The 25,828-nt window shown below is 37.1% G+C and overlaps 1 protein-coding gene across 2 annotated transcripts in view; it reads right to left on the minus strand.

The window, feature by feature from the left end:
• The window catches only part of ITGA8 (integrin subunit alpha 8), a 99,499-nt gene that overhangs the window by 33,325 nt on the left and 40,346 nt on the right, over positions 1-25,828 (minus strand). For both annotated transcript variants that reach the window (XR_006168568.1, XM_042817386.1), the window contains exons 14-23: positions 22,215-22,260; positions 20,171-20,278; positions 18,641-18,696; positions 17,900-18,054; positions 16,700-16,837; positions 16,159-16,226; positions 15,122-15,269; positions 10,049-10,141; positions 5,339-5,418; positions 1,985-2,065 (exon numbers count right to left, since the gene is read on the minus strand). Coding sequence is in view for 1 of the 2 variants with exons in the window: in XM_042817386.1 (XP_042673320.1) it covers positions 1,985-2,065; positions 5,339-5,418; positions 10,049-10,141; positions 15,122-15,269; positions 16,159-16,226; positions 16,700-16,837; positions 17,900-18,054; positions 18,641-18,696; positions 20,171-20,278; positions 22,215-22,260 (973 nt within the window). In the remaining variant the exon portion in view is untranslated. The remainder of the gene's footprint in view (positions 1-1,984; positions 2,066-5,338; positions 5,419-10,048; positions 10,142-15,121; positions 15,270-16,158; positions 16,227-16,699; positions 16,838-17,899; positions 18,055-18,640; positions 18,697-20,170; positions 20,279-22,214; positions 22,261-25,828) is intronic.

Genomic DNA, 25,828 nt, shown 5'->3' on the forward strand with positions numbered 1-25,828 from the left:
TTCTGGCATCCTGCTAGATCTAAATACTTCCCCAGAATTCAAAATGCTAATTAGCTCCTACCAACAAAAACGTCAGAAGACAAATTTACAAGCAAAACCAAATAATAAAGAAAATAAAACACATAGTAGGGAAATATTGGTGGTAGGTGTACAGTTGGACTAGATGATCTTGGAGTTCTTTTCCAATCTTGGTGATTCCATGGTTCCTGTATTCTCTATTCATAGTATGTCATTTCAGATGAGGTACTAAGTCTAACTTGTTCACAGATGAGGTACTTAGCCTAATCTTTCGCAAATGGCTTCGCTTCCAATAAGAACTGTAATTGCAGATTGTCTTTGGAGAGCGGGACCTTTCTTGTGTAGTTAGAAAAGCCACCTTTAGCTACCACAAAACTTAGCAAAACACTGTACACAGATAAAAAGAAGTAGGCATAAGGTTTTAAAAGTCAATGCTTTCTATTACGTTCCCAGCATAGTGTTTTTCTCACCTACAGAATTACAAAGTGCAACTGTAGACATGCTACTAAAATAATCATAAATATAAAAATGGGCACTTTTGTTTTAATAGATTTTATGACCATTGAAGTAGTAAAATAGGGTCAAATTAAACAGAAATCTAGATTTCTCCTAGACTTTAAGGTGCTAGTGATCAGCCAAATGTGTCCACTGAAAAGTAAGATAAAAGAAATAAGTTCTACAAAAAAATGGTTATGTGCGATATGCAATAATAACTCTGCCTGGTGCAAGTCCTTGCAGTCCAAATTCCTTCCTTTCTGCATCCCTCATTCCTCTACAACTCTTTCAGCAGTGGAACGTCATGGTTACAGCTATAAAACACTTAAGATTTTTATAGAAAAGAAGAAGTGAGCAGCATAACAAAATTTTAGTTATCTGAGCAACTACTCATTGAATGAACTAAGGAGTTATCTCAAATTGCCTTTAAGGAGAATATTGGAGATTGTTTTCTTTCTCATAGCGATAGCATTTCCATGCATTTACTGTGTAAATATATATGCATACACACTGATGCAGTTTGGTAACTGTAGTCTTCCTCAGTACAGTGCATAATGATTGTAGTCACACTTCATCCAACCCTGTGTAGAGCACTAGGCGAACCAGTGTAAGACATTTTCCAGACCAAATGTGGACTCAGACTTTCTTTTATTTTTATCTAGGAAATAATGAGCAAATAGTTCCTGTGGAGCTGTATGCTTCAACATCTCTGAGTAATAAGCAAAATCTGTCAACAAAGCATTTGGGAGTTTTCCTCTGTACATGCCTATCACAGCTAAAATGAAAACCAAAAGACTTACGAGTAAAGAAACTGGAAGTCATTCAATTAAATAATTCCTCTGTATTTAACAACCTGTTCCTTAGCTGTGCAGGCAGCAACTCCAGCCTCTTTTTCCACTCAGAGGCATGCTCCTTTTAACAGCCAAGGTTGTTTTTGCCATTTTTGGTGTCTACCTATCTATTTACTACAGAGCTTCTCATTACAAAGAACACACCATGGCACAGGAAGAATGAAATGGACAACAAGTCTGCAAAGAATACAAAATATTTTTTAAGATACTTCTATGAACGTGATGAGAACTATCACTGAAAAAATCAGACTGCAGTGCAGAAAGCAGCCCTTACAGAAAAGTCTCATTAGGTATCCATAACCTTTTCATTACAGCACTGTGACTCTGACCATTCCTTAACCTGATTGTCCACCCATGGCAGCACCCAGCATTTGCTCTCCCAACATTTTCTCTCACATCGGCAGCCCACCAACTAACCCCTCGTGGTTCTTACTTCCTCAGCTTCTGGTTTTCTGGTACTCATTGCCACTCATTTTGTATTCATGACTTAATAATATGGCATTCATCTTCCCATCCAACTCATTTCTCTATCATCATTACTAACTCCACAGAAATCACTATCATTCCTGCTCTAGACAAAAAATAGTTCTGTTTCTGAATTGAAATGGTGGAATACTTACCCTCTGACCTGCACCTGAGCCGCAGCAGTGATGTTGATATGAAGGTTAACTAAATTGCTGGTGGAATTAACCTTGTTAGAACTGGAAAAGATTTGCACAAAGGTTAAAAAATACATATTTTTTTTTAGCAGAACTCTAGACTGTTATAGATACAGAACTGAACACCCACAAGGCCCACAGTTAGGAAGTGATGCCACTGGACATTATATAACATGAAGCTTGTTATTGCCATTCCTCAGGCTTTTTTTTGGAGAACTGTATTTCAGTTTGATATCATTTCAGTTCATTGCACATTTCATAATATAATCAATTCAAACTACCTTTAAAGAATCACATGCAAGGATAAAATGATACAAATTTATTTGATTCAGAATATCATCTAAGTTTCCTTGTTCAACTTGGCTATCTGTATGAATAGGAATATTCTAACAGAACACATGCATTGGAGGAGGCAATGTTAATGAACAAGATGGGCTTTGTTTTAATTAAATTTGCTTCTGTGACTCTCCAAACTTGTGACTTCTGCATAACAGAGTTTTTAAAGAAAGAAAAAACAACAGTAAAATAAATGGTTTCTTTCCTTTTCTTATTCTCTCCCCTCTCCAGTCCACATCGCTTACACTATAATTCCCACAGATCTCTACATTTAAAGCATGGTGCTGCCCCTCCTTTCATTGCCTTTTCTTACTACCAATCCTTATTACCAAAGGTAGTTTCACTTCACACAGCCATTTATGTGAGTATTGGCCATTCATGTAAAGAACAGTTTGCAGGGTCAAATTCATGAAGACAGAAAAAAAAAGTGCTTAGAGAATTAGAGTATATTTAATTATAGGATCAAGGACACTAAGTTAGGAGGTTTTACTCAAGCAAGTATGGAAGCACTTCCTTGTTTCATGGAGACTAAGTGTCTATTGCTGTCACAGTTTACTGTTATCACATCTGGGTAGCATCAGTCAAATGGAAACACTCAGAAGAGGCCAGCATTCCCAGCAACTGACTCGTGAGAAGGAAAGGGCAACAGTGCTTTGATCCAGGCTTTCTGGTTACAGATTGCTAAAATTAGGAGCAGCTCTAATTTGTTTGTAAACCAATGCAGATTCTCCTGAAACATCAGTTGAACTTTTGGTGTAATCTTCTTATAGTCACTTTTTGAGCTACAGTCAACATTTAAAATTTGCTTTTAAGTAAAAAAACGTCTGTACCATTAATTTGTTAGTATAATTTTTCTCCAGTTTCTATTACAATACTACTTTCTATAGCATTAAAATACAGATTTTGATCACATGTATTTGATATTCAAATTCTGTAGAGCATTTTGTAGAGAACAAAACAGTTTAAATAAAGGTGCCAGGACATCTCTCTTGCTACCACAATCCACATCAGAAAAGGAATTCATTTTAGGTCATTTCATTTCCTTTTTTTGTTTTTATTTTTATTTATTTATTTTTTTTATGTTTGCTTTTTCTGTTCTCTGAGGAGAAAGAATGCATGAACAGCAGTGCTGCCTGAGAAGCAATGTACAAAGGAGTGTACTCTCATTGTAGGGAATATTCCCCATGCAAAATACTTATTTTTTCTTAAGCAGCTGAGTGCTGCTTAGCATTTTGATATCAGTGTGTGGAAGCTGTCCTGCTTTCTCGGTAGTCCAAAAGGCTTCCTCCTCCTACATTTCAGTCAGTACGTATTACGGAGGATGTATGAGATGCTGCTGTCTCTTGAAGCTCAGACTTTTTGCTCATCTATCAAAGGTCTATCAAAGTGACCTGCCCTCAGCTTTCACTAGCTGGAAAGATCTCGTTTTCCCAAAGCTCCAAGCCTATTGGGTTCCATTAAAAGGGGAGTGATGATACAGCTTTCACATCTATAACTGCATTACTTGCATTAATGACCAGGTGATGAACAGTGCTACGGAGCGGGGACCCACAAATAGACATTATATATATTTTCTCTCTCTCTCTGGAGGTGACCATGCCTGGGTTAGCATGGCCTGAACTCAGCAGCCATGCTTCTCACAGAGCACTGAGTCCTGCCCAGGGACCTCTTTGTCTTCTGTGGCATTGCTGTGCACTTCCCAAGTTTCTGCACATCCTTTCCCTCAAGGATTACATTCTGAAAACATGACTCCAACGTTTTAAATGTCTCAGTTATTTAACATACGGAGCATGATCAAGGCCCTCATTAAAGGCCAGACATCAGTAATTAAGCCTCAGAGTGTGGGGCAGCAATGGCCCCACCAGGGACTCCAGACCATATTTGATGACGACAGGGGTAGCAGAAGCACTGTGCCCTACTGAAATACTGAAAAACTCCCAGGTTTTGTGTTTGCTGTGATCCTAACCAGCCTGACCTGTGCTTTTTGGCCTCTAACACAAAACGATTGCTCAGCAAAAACCAGAAAGTTTTCCAGCGGTAATATTTTGTCCTCAAAAATAGAGAGGAAACTAATAGAAAATAACAGATTCACATGAACTGAAATAAAATAATTTTTTCTCTTAAGAACATTAACTTCAACTAGATAGTCTATAAAATATGAAGCATTTGACTATAAAGAGACATTTTCACATTTGCTGAGGCAGCAAAAATTGGGTAATTTAATTTTAAAAAGATGAAGAGTATATCTAAAAATATAGATATAAAAAAACTGAACACATTTTTAAGAACCAGAAATACTTTAAAATTCCCATTTAAAGAAAAAAAGTGCTGAGCAGATTTTAACCACTCTACCTTATTGTTGTGAAGTAGTGGCTTTTTTTTTTCCCCACAGGATGATATGTTTTTAAATATAGAACTTTGTTAAAAAATGATCGTTATTCATTAATCGCCAAGTGGAAAACCAAGTGCAAATTTTGTGAATCTGCTAAAGACCCTTCGACTGCTGACCAAAATCAGTAAACCTAAAATTTAACAACATAAAATCACACAGAATCACAGAATGGCCAGGGTTGGAAGAGACCTCAAGGATCATGAATCTCCAACCCCCCTGCCACATGCAGGGCCACCAACCTCCACATTCAATACTACCAGACCAGGCTGCCCAGCGCCCCATCCAATCTGGCCCTGAACACCTCGAGGGACGGGGCATCCACAAGCTCTCTGGGCAGCCCATTCCAGCACCTCACCACTCTCATAGTAAAGAACTTCCCCTGACATCCAAATCCTCAGAACAGCTCTAAGGCTACTGTAACTAATAAATTAAAAGCCCACAACAATCCAGTCCTACTAATCCTCCTGAAGAAAGCTACCAAAGGGAGGCCCATGAAATACCTACTGAAGCTGAAGAGTTAAATTTCTTATAAGCTGAACTTCAGACATCAACAGAATTTAAATAACACTCTTGATAAAACTTCTAACCTTTTTATTTGCAGCTCAAAATTGATGCTGAAATCTGAATTCTCAAAATGCTGAACAGAAAACCGGATACCTGTAGAGAACTGGGAAAGAAACAAAATTGTTAACTGATCTTTTCACTTTGAGAAAACATTATTGTTTATTGTTGAGTTTTACACACTTATGTAGGGTACTGTTATTTTTTTCAATTGCTCTGAAAGAATGTAATTTTGTTATTTTCAGGAAAAAAAAATACCATCCTGCCTGCGTACATTGCCAGATGGAAAACTTGTACAGAGGAAAGATCAAGTGGAAGACAGCAGCAGGCTCCTGAGAGCACAGCAGTGGGCCCTTCTCCACAGTCCTTGCTGTACATTGCCAAGACAGAAGAACTAACAGCTGTCTGGCACCTCTACTCTGCTTCCATCCATGCATTTCTTCATCCTGCTCTCCGGGTCTTCTCTCTGTTGTCTCGGTACTGTGGCAGGAGCCACATGCTTTAGGCGCTGCAGGACTGATGGATCACTTTTTTCTTTTAGAGGCTGAAGTAGCAGAATCACGATGTTTTGATTTGGTTTGGGTTTTTACACTGCAGCTTCTAGCAGCCATAGTTCCGTTAAGATGAATAACGCTTCAAAGTTATCCTTGCAGTAGAGATTACCACAAATTGGAGCTTGTGGCCACAGAAGGCAGAGTGTAAAACACACAGCTCCCCAAACTGAAGGGTGTAAGGGCTTCCATCCGTGCTCCCCTGTGTTTACATAAACCTCAAGTCTACAGATCTACTTCTTCCTCTTGCTGATAATTTCCATTTGCTTTGCAAAACAGTCATGGAGTAACAAACTAATTCAAAGGCAAATGGAATTACAGGGCTAGACACAGAAGTTATATATACATATCAGCATATGGTGGGGTCTCTGCAGCCTTCTTGTCAGACACTGTTACAGCCCTGGTATGCGAGTGGCAGAGGAGGAGGGGGAGATGCCATCCGTCCTCCACATTAAATTAATAAAATTGTACTGCAATGTTTAAATTAATCTTTTTAATTGCTTCATTTCAGCTGCATATGTTTTGAATCTGTTCATTTTTGAAATGCGAATTTTGCATTGAGGCTGACAGCAAAGTACACAGTCCGTAATCTTGTACAACTTCCCCTCCCTCTTGCCTCCCGTACTGCCTGACGGTGAAATTTCCTGCCAGATAACTTGCAGACATGCTTTCCTTTTAAAAAAGATGGTTATATATAATCCTGCTCTCCATGGGGAGAAATAGCCTTTCTGAGAAAGTCATAAAAAGGTACCAGAAGTGAGGACATCAGTTTTTCATCTCTGTCAATATCTGACTAGATTCCAGAGGAAAAAAAGAACTGTCTTCATGATATGCTTCCTTGGCATATGTGGGGCAGCACTGTAAGCAACAGGACACAGTAGAAGGTACAGACTTCTGTTTTTGGACCAACGCTCAACATCACTGAAGAAGAGGAGAGATTTTTCTCTGTGGGTGTTATTTCACATTTTTAAGGAATTTCTTTTCTTATTTAGCCTTATTTTGTGTTAAATCTTCCATCATTTTCCCTTTTTTCTCTTTTGCAGCAGTGGATCACTGAATATGAATCCATTTACTAAATGAGACTTAATTTCTTAAATTCCCCTATGCTAGAAGCAATTTGTTATCACTGAAAAAATGGAAAATTCAAATCTTTGAATTCTTATAATTTTAATATCATGGTAAGAGCTAATCTCTCTTTTGGGAAGCAAAATCTTTAAGATGAAAATAGATTGCTCATTAAATTTAGTGGGAGATGAATAGTTGACATGGAATACAGAGGTAAGATATTTTTTATGACAATTTTGTTTGAGATTATTTCAACAGCCATTTAATGTTCCATTCAACTTTGAGAATACACTGTAATCATTTTAATCCCTGAGATAAAAAATGTCGAATATTGACTTCAGCTTTTGTCTTACCATTTTTACTGATCAGTTTGCATAAATTTGTTTCTATTTTTGGCAGAAAAAATATTTGATGAACCAAATATTCAATCTTCCTGACTGAGGATAGCAGGCATGAGCTGCTGTTTTGATGATCTATTATACCTCTAACATACCAGGTTTAATCCCTTATTTAATACTGAAACACAGTCCTACTGTATGAGTCTAATGAACTACAGATGTTGCCTTTGGTAGAATGACTTAGTCCATGTCAAGTAGTCCTTGACACTGCAATGAATAAGATGCTCACATGCCCTGACTCAAACCTCACTGAGGCCAAAGGAACTGAATTTGCTTGAGCATGCATCCCAGCGGCCACAGCGGCTCCTTATTTTAGAAGGATGTTAGTTTTATTGGAATAGTTTAAACTTATTTACATTTTTCATCTGAAATTGGTTTCATTAAAATCATAAAACCAATTTGCCATGTTAAAACCATTATGAAATACATGACAATTCTGCTACTACTGATAATCTTCAGCTTGTCACACTTAGCAGCACCCATGAGCATGCTGAGAGACAGATAGCTAGCTTTTCTTCAGGTATCTTACAGAGCACATTAAAGATAAAACCTCTGCGCTCTTGAAGAATCAGGTTGGTACACACCAAGAAATAAGCAAGATTTTCCAATCATTCCAGTCTTCTAACCTAACTTTCATTCATTTCTACTCCGTTCCAAATTCTTCTACCAAAATTTTTAATAAAGCCTAGAATTCACCTGCTAAGGTCATCCAAGAGATATTAGTAAGCTTGTCAGTCTGATTCACTTCATTGACATAAATCAAATGTTTTGAGCATCTTTCCTCTCTGCCTGTGAGATGGTATCTCAGACATTTTGTTTGCAGCCTGGGTCACATGATGGTGTGATTTTCTTTCTTGTTTCTTTTTATCATCTTTCTTTGCCATGCAGATAATATTGAAAGGATACTTTTTGTGGGCAGTAAACGATCTTAATGTCATGGAATATCAAATAGTCAGAGATACAGCAATTCTGATGACAATGTTGAAGAGGTGTTCTATAGCCTGCCACAGTAATATCCTATGGGGTTCATCACAAAATTCTGACATAATACCCATAATAAGAAATTGATCTTAAAGTGTTGAAGAATTCCAGGGTTCCAGGGTGCTGAAAAGTCGTTACAGTGAGTCAATAGTTAAGAGTTCTAGGAATGTTTGATTTTGACCTAATCCTCCCTTCCCGCTCCCTCACAACTTTCAGATTCCCCTTTTGACTGAGAATTTTCAGAAAAACTGATCTGCTGCCAAAGTAGAATTGCTTTGCGAAATTGGAAGTGGATCAAAGCAGCCTTTCATGATTTACACAATTTGTATGAAGGGTTAGTATTTTGCTGTTGGAAGTACGTTTGCCATCATAAATATGTTTGGCTGAAAAAGCTCAAGTCCTTTCACCTTTATTAAGCTTCCAGGAGAGCTGGTTTCAAAGACAAAGTCAGCCTTTAAGCTTTCACCAACTATAGCCAAACACTTTTGCCACCTGGCTTTGTGATGCTCTATCTTCATATGCCTAATACTTTTTTCTCAATTTGGTGAAAGCCTTTTTTATAGAACAGAATATTCTTAAAAATTTGGAAAAATATGATATGAACCCTGCATTTTGTTTAGGAATAGTAATAGTGCATTTATGGCCTTCCTAGTACTGAATCTGATGTAAAACAGAATTAGTTACACCATAAGAATTGATAAGGAGACAGGTGAGAGTAGAACTGCTTCAGTGGCCACCAAACAATATTCCTGAAGTCTTCATACTGCCAGCAGTTTGGGTCCGGCATGATATAGTAACAAGGCTTTGGACTCACAGGGAGGAGCAGAGAAGCTGTAGTTTAACATCTCCCCACTCAGACCATTGCTCGTGTCTACGACAAAATACAAATCAAAAAAGATTTGCTCCTACACTGATAAACAATGGGGGTACCTCCTTGACTCCCGTTCATCTTTAAAACCCATGGGTTTTTAATTACTTTCTCAACAATCATCCACAAGATTCTTGACCACTCTGTCTGTATCCTGCTTTGAACTGTTTCTCACAAAGCAGGAAGAAGTGATGACAATTGTGGAACAGACAGTACTTTTTAATCTCAAAATATACGTCTAATCCTATTCTGCTCTCCATCTTTACTCATGTAATTCTGATTTTGTCTAGAAACAATGCTACCAAGGTATCATCTAAAAATGCGCAGTACGATTTATGAGTAGATGTCTTAGGAAAATGTTTGGAATGACATTTTTAACTTGAAGGGAAACTTACTCCAACCTCCTCTTCATGGATGTGGAACATGATATAAACTGATAAGAGAATGCTCATACACTCAAGATTAGAATCAGCCTAAAGAAGCTGCCGCTTACTATACATGTCTTATACAGAAAGAATACCAAAACGCAGAAATAAACATTACATACATTACAGAGTACGATTCCCTTCACTTCACAATGGTGTAACTTATGTGACTTAAATCAGTGACACTGATTTTCTTCAGAGTAAGTAAAATGGCAACATAAGGCAATATTATAACACTGAGCTCTAACATCAGTAGTCTTTTAGAATAGCGTAATTTTTCAGAAGCACAGTGCTGCTTCTTTGTGCACCAACAATTTCCTGTCCAAGTAAATAATTTGGTTTGGCATTGCTTATTTGGACACACACTGCTAATTGAACAGGTTTCCATTTGCTCTTCTTTAAAATTCAATTAGCTAAAAATCAGGACATGAATCTGGTTTTTCCTTACATTTGCACCAGCCACCATGGGGTTCCCAAGATCACAAACCACCATTCTAGTTTCATTTTCCATCTTGTAATCACAGCTCAACACACGCAGTGCCTGTAACAAAAGGACACCAATAAGGAGGTCAGAGATCACAGTGAAATGCATTCAGTTGGGAAAATGATGCCTTTCTGACTGTGACATTTCTTTTGATTTCAGATCCCTGCTCAGTGCGCTATGAAAACATTTAATTGGTTATTGTCAGACAATGGTGAAAACTGATGCCAGGGAAAAACAAACAGGAAAGTTTCCCAGTACCTTTAAGGCCATGATGCGACCACTGTATTTCTAGTTGTAACACGCCACTTTGTTGCTATGAATCACTCTTAAAGCCACATTGACTCAACAAAGAAAACAAGAGAACTTTGTTAGCCACTGAGTCTAGAATTTTATTTGGTGAAGTATTTTACTATGGTATACTATAGATTAAATACTTCTCTAACAACACAAACCGTCACTTGTGATTATAATTTAGCAACAGAGGAGATGGATTTCTACTCAAGTAATTTTCCACTAAAGCTCTTAATGCAAAATGTGCCCTGTGGGTTTGCTTTTGTCTTTCAACCCTTGATAGTCTTTATTGCTGCTTGTTCCATCTTTATAGAAAACTGTACAGAAGGAGGAATAGAATAGTGAAAGGAGATACAGAATAAGACAAGAGAAAATACTTACATTCATGGACATAATAAACTAGCTTTCTAAAAGCAGAATGCAGCTAGAGTTACTGCTATAATACTTTCTCCTTCCTTTCATTTGTGATTCTTGCAGATTAAGCAATACATGCAGGGTCATGCTCTATATACAAAGACCTGGGAAATCTCTAGACACTGAATACTAATTCATTCCTAATCTGTAAAAGCCAGTGTGGGCATGCTGATGTTATCACTTCCTGAGGCTGAAAGAAAAGATAGGGCATGTCCTAAAAGGAACCTATGTGAATCACAGCTTTAGTTCATACCTTATTTATATCAACACTTTTTCTATTTGTTAGGAGGAAACAAAGTTTTTTACACAGCACATTCAGTGAACTGCTAGCCATTCCAAGCCTCTCTACAGGAGGGAGGTACTCTTTCCAGCTAATTAGACATCAGTAATTAGAGATGGTTGGAAAATTGTTCATTTTAAATTGATTCGTGGGTTTATAATTTTATTTTTGACCTTTTAATTTTTTTTTTCATTAAGGTTTAAATGTTTAACATAAATATTCATTTACGTTTTATACTTTGCAGTTTTTTCATTAATACCGTATCATACACAAGTACAGAGTACATCAGCCCTTATCACACATTTATTGTCTCTTTAAAGCTAACCGATTACAGGAGTTTTGCAAGTAGGCTTTCTGCAATTTAGAGGCTATACTATGATGAACAGCACTACAAAAACTAATTTGTGCAGCATAAAGGTGTGACAGAGTGAGTGAGAATTTCTTCAAGACAGACATTAATTGCCCTTGGTTTTCCACTTATTACCTTTTTGAGATGGTTAAATAAACAACAGGAAAAGGAAACAAGCAGGAAGTAAGCAAGTAACCCAGTACTGCTAATATCAGTGATCTCATACGAAATTCAGCCAGATGGAAGGTTTTGCCACAAAGCCCTTCTACCTGTCACTGGTAGCAATTTATAACTTTATAGCTACACATGGTCTTTTTGGCAGTCTTGAGCAGAAGCAAAATCCCAGCAATTAACACGTGTGCTCCCAGGGAGCATGTTAACTAAAAAAATGATTGGCTGCCCTAAGTCATCCGGGCAGCCTACAAACTTGAAACTCTTCCTGGTGGTCTTAGTGATGAATTACTAATTGATGCCAGAGTAGTTAAGCGCAACAGGCTGTGGAGTAAAACACCTCCTCTCCTTTCTGGATCAACACTTTCCAATCTCATCTGAGCAGAAGTGAATGGATTAGGTATCAGATGCCGGAGTTTAGCTTCTCTTCTAACTGTTGCAGGAGAACTAGTGTTTGTTCTCAAAAAGCTCAAATTATGTCTTATCTAGCCAGTCACCTTCTACTAATTCTTACAGTAAGATTTTTCAGGAAATATAAGAAAGTTGCACACATTTTTCCTATTTTAAAAGAGCATGATACTATAATATAGAAATACATAGGGCTTTAGCTCAGAGCTTATTCAATGCAAATTTAATCTGGCTGTGATTTGAAACACTCCTGCAGTTCCGAGCCTGAACAGAGACAGTCATGCCAAAACATATAGTGTTTTCGCTGTGGAGCAAAAACCTAACAGGGCTTTGTATTTGCCTGATCTACTAATTATTTCATGAGGGTTTGGGCTCCAGTTGTTGCTACTAAGGGAGGTCTCAGCTGTTCAACATGGGAAACTTTTGCTGGGCAAAGAATTAGTGTACAGTATGCAGACAATGGCTTCAGGTTCAAGAACACAATTATGCTATTGTAGTGTAAAAACTTACCATACGGCAAGCATATGCTGTCTCTAGCCCACTGATGCTCATGGAAATGTCAGGTAATATAATGTGGTTATATATTTTTCATTGCTGTTAATTCCAGTAATTCTACACCTCCAGCACATGGCCAGTTATTGCAAGCCAACAGGTTTCCAGTAACTTGTAAAGCTGTGGTAATTTTCTCATTTACCTGGTATCTGGAGCTTCTAAGCATTTCCACAATACAACTAATGAATAACATATTTGATTTCATTGTAAGTCATCATATTTCATTTACCAGTTTTTGACTGAAAGAAGTATCAATATGTGCAAAACTAACAAGAATTCAAAATCATATTATTGACCTCAAACTTTAAGATCACACTCACGCAGCTCTTCATGTGCATATGCATTGCTAATGTACATCTCTGCCGAATGCTACTCTTCCAACGCAGCTGCCCTTCTTAGGTATAATAAGTTACAGAATCAGGCCAAAGACAACAAGATAATAACAACTGAGGAACATCAAACATTGCTTTTCATAAAGCCAAGAGAATATCAGTTATGTTATTACCTTTAACATGTAATTCAGGTGATATAGAAAAACCCAAGAAATTGTTTCAAAAAAAATCAGGCTCAGTGAGAAAAATTTAAGGAGATAAATTTGTCTCTCAATTAGCTAGGTAAATCCAGAGATCTGTATTAGTGATAAAACCCTATACGAGTGCATCTGCTTTGAAATGAAAGCAGTATGAGAGAATAATTTAATTATGAAGATCCATCAGAAATGTACCAAGTGACTTGTTTGGTTCATTAGATTTCAGTTGTTCAGCCCTCAGCCTACCTGTTTTGCTGATTATCATCTCTGCCTTAACGCAACAAAGTCTTCAGCATGGAGAAAAACAACTACAGAGAAGACTGTAAACATTGATGCAGTGAGTAGTCAATGAAGTTCTTAGATGCAGGGCTTCAGGAGCATTACTGTAACTGAAGGACTGATTATATATGAAGATTATATACTTTTCTGTTGTGTTCACAGAAGTTTTAAAATGTCATGGCAGTACAGACAATAAATTGAATACATACAAGAGCCAGAGCCCCCCAGCAAAATGCCAATACATTTTAGCTGAGTTTTTAAGAAAACTGCAATAGCAATTTTTCTCCCAAATGAGCTTTTAAAAGTGATGTTTTGAGTTGATTGAACCATAACCACACAAAGACTATGCTTTTTTAAAACGTACCATTATAGTTCAAACTCAGAAGAACAAATCTGATTTCAGTACTTTGTGTAAGCTGAAGTGTAGAAGACAAGATCACAGAATCACAGAATTGTAGGGACTGGAAGGCATCTGTACAGATCATTATGTCCAACCCACATGGTGATAAGAATGATATAGATAGTAGGATTAATTTCTGAAACATCTCAGAAAAAACATAATGCAACTCTCTGGATGGAATAAATATGCATTTTAAGAAATTATGAAATAAATTCTATGCTGTAGTGAACTAATTAAATATGGAGAAATCCAAGGCAATTCTCCTTTGAGTGCAGAAGGATTCAGAATTGGATTTGTCAAAGGTGTATTTTACTTTCAATAAAAATTGAAGAAAATGGAAAAGTTTGATCATGTTTCCTGGGCTTTTAAAAATTTATTTTTAAAAGAAGAACAGTTACATCTTTTGCCAACCCATTTCTAGCTTGTCCTCATTCTTCCAAAACACCAGACTCTCTCAACCTTTTTTTCCTTCATTTCCCTCTAACAACCCCCAAGTCTACCTTTCTGGCACTTTAGAATTCAATTTTTCCTAAAATAATAAGAAGTCCTGAGTGACTTCTGTCCAGTCAAAATGATAGAGAGATGCTAATATGTGTGGGCTTTGGAGTAATTGCCTTCTCTGACATCCTTGGTAATGGCCAAAAGAACAGCCAAAGATTCCCAAAGTTAACAAAAGAAAAATACAACCAGGTGTATTACGTCAAAGAGAATCTTCGTTTTCTTTATGCCTTGTAGATCACAGTATGAAAAAAGAGAAGGTTCTAAGAGAATAAAGGCAATACAGCAAGAGGCTGGTATCTTTGCTTATTTGTGCTCAAAAATACGCTATTCAAAAATGAAGTTTCAGAGAATTTCTGTGTTATTGTTTTGTATCACCATCTTCAGTGACATCATTAGATCTTATTTTCATCTAACTGGCTTCAAAGTCCAATAACAGAGACTGACAAAAGAAGAGTAAGGAAACACCTTGTAAGCTCCTGTCAACTTCCTTAAAAACATTTGCCTTCAGAGAGGAAATTAACTCACTTTCTCTCACTCTCACCTTTGAAGCCCTGCTGTGCATTCCAGGCACTGACAGAAAAAAGAAAGTTCACGTTGCAACAGTTTGAGAGATTTATGTGCAGATGAGGTGGTGCTGACTTGCTGTCCAACAGAGAATACATGGACACGCTGCTTGTTTGCAGGATGGTGTTTCATCTTTGCTTTTAAAAACAAACCGATCTCATAAGGAAACACAGTGTGTTTAGCACAGCTCGGCGGGACACGATTCTACATCAGACCTACTGTGAACACTGCCACATTTAACACTATAACTGCTTTTTTTTTAGCATATACGTAAGATAAAATAATTCATTTTCATTTACCTTGCTGTTGCGTTCAACCCCAGTGTAATCTGCTTCAGGTGGAATCTTTATATACAGCTCAGCTTCATAGGCTCCTTCCCCATCATTCCTTGGATTTATTATGAGCATGACACAGTTTTCTTCTCCAATTATTAGCTGATCTTTATCTCTGTGCAGAACATATGACTTGTCAGAAGTTAAAACACACACAGTTATGATTTACAGCAGAAAGCCAATTTGCTTTCAGAGCATCTCTTCTGGAAAACATTCTGTGAGTACAGAGCAAAACTTTTTCATAACAAGTGACCCCTTTGAAAAGTATGCAAGCACCTGGGAATGAAAGAGTTCAAAGGAAAACACACATGAACAAACACTAAACTACAGAAGAACTTGGAAGTTAGTCATACACAGTTTCAGAGCCTGACTACTTTCTAACTAGAGACAAGTATCAAGTGGAAGCAACCACTTGCTACTAGGGTCCATCAGCATTTCTTTGTGGAGGGCACAAAAGCGGTGTTAATTTCCATTTTCCCCTCATGCTTGTTGTACAATAAGCAAACAGAAGATCTCAAGACCTGTAATGGCACTATGACCTTTCCTTTCACAGCTGCCCACTGATTTTCATGGTACAGACTGATAACTGCCAGAAGTCTCCCACTTCTCCTGCTTGGCTTATTTCTCTCTCTGTAAGAGGAATTGTTGCCATGTTTTTATTTTTATTCTGAGATTCATTTATGTCATTTACTATACAGAGAGTTCAAGAGAATTGTGTCCCTATTTCAAACTCACTAACATATTGAAATCCACGTCTAACACTTGCAAGCTGCATTTTCTATGGTGGCCTTTAAATATTATGAACATGACCAACAAAGACATACTCTATAACTATGCATTACCCCACTGTTGGTTTTCTAAGTGAATTAGATGTCCAAATTAAAATTTGGAAATTAGATAAGGATAAGCAGGTACAGATACAACAAAACTGTGTTTCATTCTGCTGAAGCAGTTAGAAGATTCTGGATTTTTATATGTAGCTTTGCTTATTTTGCTTAACTTACGGCACAGCGGAAAGGTGCAAGTCAGGAATGCACAAGTTGTCCTCCCCACAGTCCACCAGAATATAAGCCTGTATGTCATTTAATAAAAAACAAACAAAAAGATATAATACAGTTAGTACAAGTTTCAAAGTCCAAATAACTTCATTAAATATCCCTAATTTATGTCTTAAATATTACTACCATTTTCCTCACGATTTAAACTTGTTCACCCTTCTAAAAGTTCCTTTCAACATGAGTACTGCTCAAGACTGTCTAAACTGCAAACTGCATCTTTAGCAAAATAATATCTTTCAGGTCCTTTCCCACAGTAACTCAGCTCACATATTGTAAAATGCAATCAAAACTATGAACACACCAAAATTTTGGAAATGCTTTAAAGCTTTGCCTGGTTCTATATTTATCTTCAATTTACATTTTGAATTAATTAAATCCTTGTTGTGCAATTTCAGGGCCTGATACTTTTTAAAGGAAGATGACACACATAATATTCCTAAATATTTTCATGTTTATATACAGAATATGCTGCATGAAAAAATCATACCTGTTCTGTTACTGAGCTTCTCTGGTAGTAATTCAGTATTGGCTTCACCATCATGCTATCTTTGAAATGGGATTCATCCAAGCTATAATTCAGGTTTATATTGATGGGAGATAATTTATCTCTAAATTCTGTTTCATCCTGTGAGTGACAATCACAAAATAAAAAAAGAATAATTATTTCAGATGGGTATGATTTAATTTCAAAGATTATGGTCTTGTTTATTGAAGGTAAAAATACTCTTCTTTGAGAGGTGCTGGCCAAAATGTGGCTATTTATAATTTCATCATGAAAGCATAATGACCTACCAGAGACTGGAATGCCCAGAACACATTGTCTCCATAGCTCCACATCTGGAAGAAGCTGGCTGAGCCGAGCAGACTCAATATATTTTTTCTTAACATTTGCCTAACATGAAGCTATTTGAAAGAGGCACACGGAACAAATTCCTGTCAGCTACCGCCCTCCTTTCATTCAGAATGGAGGGAAGGTATGTGGATTTGTGGAGGTAATATTGTTGGTTTATTCCACAACCAATGAATTAGTGACGATAAAACTCCACCACCTCTTTTGTCTAGATTCTGCCTTACACATGGCTGAGTCTTCTCCATTCCAACTCCCGCTACATTTCTAGATCCAGCCTTGGAATGTGCATGAGGTAATTCCAGCTGCAAGTGAGTAACCAATGACCCTTTCTTCTTCATTACTCAAGTGCCACAGTTTTAAGGGTTTTTTTCATAAATATTTTAAAATATTCAAAATACACGAATTTTGGGCCAATACATTCCTTTAACATATCTGTTGGAACAGAACTGTCAAGGCATTTAATGAGTTTAGTTGGTTATTCCACTGTGAATACCATAAGAGAGAATAACCTTGTATTTTTGTATCAGGAGACGCATATTTAATCAAAATTGCTGGAAGAGCATGAAATTAATATATGCAGAAAAACTGCACAATTCATCAAAGGAAGCCTTTCTTTTATACTTTCAGTGACTGAAGGTGTATCAAATATTTTCATGGGAACTCTTGTTGAGGTAGAAGGATGGTCTGGACATTTAGGCCAATCCTTTCTTACCTCTCATTTGAGTAAATTTGGGATCTAGTACCAGTGTAAAATGTTCTTGCTATTCAAATGGCTCCCCTTCTTATTAGTCCCTGATACTAAAGCTATGATGAGAGTCCAAAATATTTTAAACTTACTCTGAGATAAACAAGAAAGTCCTGGCAATAGAGCTTCTTCTGTTTTTCCATCACAATGGAGAAATAATGATGTGATTGATGGTAATCAAAGAAGAGAGTCCTTTTAACAGCTCCTTTCTGTTTCAATGAATCTAATTGCAATTCACCCTTCAGTGCTACAGGATACAAGTCAATTGAATGTTTATTTATTTATCACGTAAAGAAAAACAGCAAACAATTCATTATATATATTGTTAATAATCAACATTAATATTACAAATGACAAACAAAAGCTTCCAAGCAAAACTAGCACACGCCCAAGGTATCTGTCTGTTTAGGAGCACACTAGTTTTTGATTCAAAGTATAGAACAGGTATAGCTTCAATAAAACTGTACTTTATTTACATGCCATATATGCACTGTACAGGAATTCTGGTTCTTTGCTTTTTTTTTTTCTTTCCCTTTTTCTGCCTTTTTTTTTTTTTTTTTTTTTTTTTCCAAAATAGAGTATTCTCCAACTGGGTATGATCTTAGTTTTATCTGTAAAACGGCTTAAATGGAATAGAAATACTTCAAATGAATTGTAAAAGCTTTGTGCTTATGTGTGTGTATATATATATGTGCGTGTGTGTGTGATGTTTTTAATTGTTATTTTCTTACATTAGGAGGATTGCACTCCTATCACCTTTCAAGGCATAAGAGAAAAGTTCTGAAATTAAGTGGTCCAGAGAAAATCATAGGAATATATAAAAAAATTCTTACCTATCTCATCTGAAATACTTTGGCCTTCAAATGCCGCACAGACTCTTATGGTAAAACTAGGTATAAAAAGGAGGAATTGTTAGTAGAAAGGGAGCGACATGGGAGCCAACAATTCCAAAAACATACCTCCAAGTTCTCCTTTACTTTTCTTAAAATGATGTTCACTATGATCTGTGCTAAGGCACCTAACCTATACTCTAAGACAGAATGTCTCCCTGGTTCCTCTAATACTCTGAATAACTTCACAGGAAAGATATGAAAAATTTGCTCTTTGTTAGATTCGGTAACTCAGAAATAGCTATGTTTAAAACTCAGTAGAGAAAGAATTATATCTGTTTCCAGAAGTTTGGGACAATTCCCTTATGACTGTGCATAAATATGACTTCTTGTATATGCTTCCTCCATACTTCAGTTTTCCAAATTATATAACAGCAAAAATAATATTTTCCTAATACTAGAAAAGGTACAATAATCCACGTTCTTCATATTTTACACTTCCTGAAACTGTTCTGGTGGGAGGTTCCCTTTCATTCTAATTCTGCAATGTCAGTCAGTAGACACTTAAAACAAGTTGCATAGCTGGCTAAGAGATACAGAAATCTATCCCATGGGACTGAGGAATTCTTTGCCTATTGGAGTTTCCCTATTAATTATTTTCATATGTAGAATACAAGCTTGTATCAACTAAAGAGAAAAATTACAGCACGGAAAATAGCAGCTGGTCTTCAGTCATTTTGTAATACAAACCAAATCTTCAAGGAATAATATTTTAGAATGAAGCAGACAAATTAAATTATGCCCCTACTAAAAGTCTTGCAGATATGTACCAAACACCTTCCGACTTATTGTAAATCAAAAGTGAAAACTAATGAAAAAAAACTACAATTTAATGGAACATGACTTGCCTTCATTCCTTTTTTTTTTTTTTTTAAGCAATATCTTATGGCAAGAATACATTTTTAATTGAGATGCTTTTATTCACTTCTCTCATGAAAAAAAAAAAAAAGAATTTATTTTTCTCCAAGTAAACTGTCAGTATATTTTATTTTGAAATCCTCTCCCATATGTAGGAAAGAGTTCCTAAAAAGCCTCCAAAACTGAAGACCTCTCTTTCTCCAACAGAAAATGGTGAGATCACCAGCTCTTTCACTGTCACTGTCGCACTTCCTCAACAAAGACGTGTGCTTTGTCAGAAGGATGCATCTGTGTTATCAGTCCTAGCTGTTTCACGTTTCGTTCATCCAGAGACTGAATGTAAACCTGCAGCTTGATCCTACGAGACACTGAACCTCTCCCATGCAGGTGGAAACTCAATATATCAAGAATCAACTTTTACCCACTTCATTTAGAGAATCTGTGAAGTATTGGGAGGTATCAAACACATTTGTTCTCTAAAGGGCTTTTTGTTGCACTCATAGCATATTCAAATATTTGCGCGTTCAATAAGAAGTTGCATGAAAAGCTCGAAGTAGAAAATTATCTTAGAAAGAAGAGATGCTGAGGATGTTTTTTGTCTAATCACAGACTTACCAGGCCACCAAGATCTGAGAGTCAGGGGGCTGACAAGTCTTGTTGTCTGGATTCACAATCATGGGGTTTAGAATGAGCAGAGCATTCACAGTCACAACCGGTCTGGCTCTGAGGGACAGAATTAAAGTTCACTGCATAAAGTAGGAGCACATAAGTACTAGATCACAGCAGAGAAAGCACTTAAGTGAGATGGTCACAAAGAATCTCTAAGTGTAGAGTTACTTGGAAAAAAATACTTTTATAATGCTGCTCCTACCCAAAATTCTCTTTGTTTTTTGGCAGAAACCACGACATTTCTTTATCAAGACATTTTCGTAGTTCTTCACAAAAAAAGCACAGGTTAAGAGCAGACAGTATCAGTGAAACAGTATGCTGCACTAACAGCAGACCTGTCCTGGGATATGGGCACATGAGAAACATTTCAGCACAGCGGGCTTTCACAAGGGACCAGAGCTGCTGTGTAGGAATTAGAGGAGTCCTTTGGCCGTTACTTTATAAACTGTCAGATTTGTGTTTCTCCATGAACACTGACATAAGCAGACTCGCTATCTCTGCTTTAGATACTTCAAAAAAAAAAAAAAGAAGATGATGTGTTTAAAATAGAAGTCATTCTAGAATTATCTGAAGCCAATAATGAAGTAAACTGTCTGACACAGAATCATGTCTTGAGACAATTGACTTTGTAAACCACGAATAATCAGCACAGAAAATTCTGCTGAGTATGTGAGTAGATGGTTGTGGTGATGGAAAACAACCCCCTGAAAAACAAGCTGCTATTGAGTAATCAGCTCATCTGCTATTGAGAGCAATTCAAAAGAGAAATAAAAACAAAATTCTGTTGTTTTTTTTTGTTTGTTTGTTTTAAGATAGCAATACCATTTTACAGTAACTTACATAATTTTGGCAAAAATAGCTTACAACAGTTACTTTCCTCATATTTTAATCCACAGTTGAGTTTTCAGAATCTCTTTTTTGCACTGCTTTAGCAAGGCACTCAAAAATAAAATTACTGCCTACATTCCTGTGCAAAAGGGAAAATGCTTTTTTTCAAGCAAATTTCCATTAATAAAACTGTTTCTCCAATATGACAAGTTATGCATCTGATACACTCTGTCCAAGAAACAAAGATTGAAGACTTCTTGCTTGCTATTGGCTTTCTTAAATAAAACACATTTTTTATTGCTGTCTAAAGTGCACACTGGATGTAATTCCCTACTTCAAATCCTGTGCTGTCAACCTAAGCTACTGCAAAATGATGCACTGCGAAACATTTGCATGATTCCAAAATATAGAAGTAGGAAAACCAGGTTTTCTCACTGTGTTGGTACTGAGAGTCAAAATAAGTTAACACTCGTGGTTTACAAAATTCTTCAGCTTTGACAAATACTCATCTGGGAAACAGAACAACAGGTTCTGTTGGGAACAAAGAGAAGACAGGGAAGAAACAGGAAATACAAACACACTGCTGCAGTAATGGATGTGAATGCTTAAATGCAAAAAAATTGTCTGCATGTGTAGCAGCAAATTTTCATTTTTTGATTTGGTAGCTGTACTTTATACTCATGCTCAGACAGTACATTTACTGAAAACCAGAAATCAGCAACAACTCTGGAAATTTGCAGAGTGGGATCTCGTATACCTTTTCTAAACTGAGGTTAAAGCAGCATCTTTATTTCTATTAAATCATTTCTTAATGTTTGTAAGCTCCAAAGAGGCAAGAGTCACCAGAAAATCCGGATTGCTTACTACTACCATTCTCCAGAAAAGATATGAATTTTCAGTATCGTCCCTTATAAACTTCTCTTTTATGTAGTGAGGGCTTCTGACTATATAGGACTGTGTGTGAGGTTGCTTTAAAGGTAGAAAGTACACTATTTTCTCCTGTTGTAAATCAACAGCATTTGTTGCTTATAAGCTGTTTCATTTATCATCCGTAATCAGCACCTTTTACACATTGCAGCAGAGAAACCTAGAAACGTGATATTTGTTTATAGACCTCCCACTAAAACTGTAAAATTAAAAATGCTTTGTATTTATCACATACCTGTAAACAACTGCTTTTCCAGCTCCAAACGCACCTACAATTAAATCTGGAAAAAGAAAACAGCTTCAGAAAAACTACATAAAAGGCTCTGGCACATTTTTTTCCAGCCTAAATTAGACTACTTACATTCAGAATCACAGAATCACAGAATTCAGTAACATGAAACAAATGTGAAACTCCTACTTTCTGAGCCTTTTCTTTTTCAACACTGTATCTGAAAGAAAATGTTTCAATGTTGGCAGAGACCAACACATAAATGTCTTTGTTGCATCCAGAATTAGTCTGTCTAAGACAGGGTCAGCTTGTAATAACGAGGAAAAGGATGCCACCAGCACCAATACATGTTATTCCAAACCATCAGTTACCTATGACATGAAGAGATGAAAACCCACTTTGTGGTCACCCTCATGCAGTTCACATTTAAAATTTTTGGGGTTTCTTCTTGACAATCCCCCAAATCCTCCTTTGTCATTTGTTCATTAATTTGGGCGTTACATATATGGGACCACAAACATACTGTGTAGATCTGAGGACAGCTGATTTCATAGTCACTAATGTTTTGCAGCATTGTAAGAGGATGTGCTAAGGCTCATAACAGCTATCAGTTGATTGTGATCTTTTTCCCCACAAGTCACCATTTGGAACAAATGAGGTCAATAACACAAGCACTACACTGGGTCTTGGGCACATCTTTGTTACTGAGTACGAGCCTGGGTTAAAACCCTACAGGCTCAAGTATTTCCTCTTTCTGTCTGGAGTCCCCATATAGGGCTCTCTGGAATGATCCAGACTGGCTAGCTGGAAAGATCTCCAGTTTTTGCTGGAGAAAAGCCAGAGCCAACCAGTGGGGAATAAAGGATCAGCTTTTCTGCTGCCTCTAGCTGAAATCAAGGAAGGGAAAAATCTTTGTTTCCTTTTCAGTCCTCCTAGTGAAGTGTCCAGCTGGGCATCCCTTTCACTCTACTGTTTATGATTTGATTTACAAATGTACAGTTCAGTAGACAAAGTCTCACAATGGATCTTGCAGAGGAAAAGATTGGCAATCTAAACTTATCTGAACAAATCCATTAAAGAAGTAGTCAGGGTCGAAAAACAAAACTTTGTTTGCTTGCTGTTTCCACAGGTTGTGCACTGGTTTGCTTAAGAGTCTCTGAAATCATGGAGCAACTACAAAGCCCTGATGCCAATTAGCATGGTGGATCTGGGCCGGCCTGAATGTTCTCCAGGGCTGTCTGCCTTTCAGATGGTCAGGATTTAACAAGTTTAAACAAGGACATCACATGGGCAACAGCCTGTCCTTCTACAGAATCCACTGACTAACGTCAGTCCAACGGGTCTGATCCTCTTTTTGTGCAACACTTACATTTTTCTGCTTCCACTGGCCTTACAAAATATGCTTCAGGGTCAGGAACGTTTAAAATAGCAGTGTTGTTTCTATCTCCTTTCTGAGACATTTATGAGTCCTCTTCACTAGTAGCTTTTATAGAGAACTTACACAGAGTCCCAAAATCTGAAGATACTTTCCCCTTAAATAAACAACTGACTGAGATATAACTACAAAAGCTACACAGCGCAAATGGCAGAAATTTCCCTGACAGCTCCATGTTAGCAGTATGTAGAGTAACCAAAAATTATTTAATACTGTTTTTGGAAAGAGAAAAAAAAAAAAAAAAAAAAAAAAAAAAAAAAAAAAAAAGGAAAAAGGAAAAAAATCCAACACTATAAACGGTATTGTGAACAGGAAGGGAAGAAGGAGGGACTTTACACTGTATCTGCCATTTCCAGTTGTTGGACCTTCATCAATAATGCAACTTAATGTAGGATATTTAGTCCAGCATGGACTCAAAAGGATTCAGTGCTGTGCTATGGCAGAGACAAAACAGGCAGATATCCATGATTTATCTAGATTCGGGACTTGTAATCATTTCATAATGTGATCTTTCATTAAAATGTAAACCACTCCAACCCAACTGTGACACCATTGCCACTGAGGTCCTTACCACAGGCACAAGGTAAAGCTTGAAAACACTCCTTGTGTGAGTCAAATTTACCAACCTGTAGCCTGTTTGAACCTGAAGATAGAAAGAATGACCCTGTGAGACTGCCTTCTTTGTGACAGAACCCAGCTTATTTAACAACAGAAATTCACGTGTTTAGAGATACAGAGAGAGGCCCCAGCCACCAAAACCTACCTTCCTGCACTGCCACCTTAGCCAGGCTCATGCCTGAGTGCTTCTCATGCTGCCCTGCCAGCAAGTAGGCTGGAGTGCAGAAAGAGCCACAAGTAGACACGGCCAGGATAATTGATCCAAACCTACCAATGGGATAACCTGTATTATATGGCATCAATAACACTGGGAAGAGTTGGCCAAGGGAGCTGCCATTGGTTGAGGACTGGCTCAGCACTGGTGAGCAATTGCAATGCGCATTGCTTTTTGGTCACAGGACTTTTTCCTCCCATTTTCCCCCCCTTCACTTCTCTTGTAAAACTGTCTTTGTCTCAATCCATGGGTTTTCTAACTTCTGCCCTTCCAATTCTCTTCCCCCGATAGCTAGACTGGGGATAATTAGCCACAAAAGCACGAAATTACTGAGAAGGAATAATGTATTTAAAAGCAAATAGGCAAAGAATAAACCCTGCCTCATTTCTAGAAGTGACATATATGCTCTAACATAAGGACCAAATCATTATGTATTCAAGCAGAGGATTTACTGTAAGATCCATTAGGGTTACGCTTTGCTTTTACTTGTTCTAATTTTATTCTTCTTTCTTTGCCTTAAGGGGTCAACTCCTATAACTACCACTAGGAAAAAAAAAAAAAAAAAAGATTGATACAAATCCATGAGATTTGAATGCACATCAAGTTAGGGCACTCAAACACAGAAGTTATGAATTTGTTTTGTGTTCTGCAAAAAAAAAAAACAAAAACCCAAAAACATTATAAATCATTTATATGAAAAGAAATGCATGTCTAAATTATCTGAAGTTTGGCAACTTTCCCCTCCTAAAAATAGAGGGAAGCTGTTTTTATTCATTGCCTGCTAATGCTGTGCATGCAAGGTCAATGATACAAAGGTCTCTAACTGGAGAATAAGGGTTTAAGAAGGAATTTGGAATTACATAGCAAAAAACAAAAACAAAAAAAACCCCCCCACACACACAAAAAAAAAAACAAAACAAAAACACACAACAAAAAACAGCTTAACTAACTGCAATCCTTCCAAACAGAGGCCTGAAGAAAAGCATATGAACATCTCTGACTGCATCTTTGCATTTGTGAGGGTTTTTTTTTCAAGTCCTGAATGAAATGTATATAAATAGAGAAAGAGAGAGAAGGATCTGACACACCAAATCTCCCTCACTCCTTCACTATGTCATGTTTTCAAGAGGACGAGGTACCTTTGAGGTTTAAGTAAATGGCTGTGGGGCCCATAACCACTATGCCCAATAGCTGAGGAAAAAGACATTGAGTGACCATACAGCAATTTTCAACTTGCAACACAATGACACAATGTGAGGGTCGTATGCAAAGAAAATCTCCTGTGGATGCTACTAAAATCCCAACTGGCAGAGTTTGCAGAACTTAATCCTCAGACAAGAGTCTTTGACATGC

The sequence above is a fragment of the Centrocercus urophasianus genome, unplaced genomic scaffold (genome assembly GCF_019232065.1).
Source record: "Centrocercus urophasianus isolate 14NV4802_14NV808 unplaced genomic scaffold, USGS_Curo_1.0 seq_16, whole genome shotgun sequence".
Classification (NCBI taxonomy): Eukaryota; Metazoa; Chordata; class Aves; order Galliformes; family Phasianidae; genus Centrocercus; species Centrocercus urophasianus.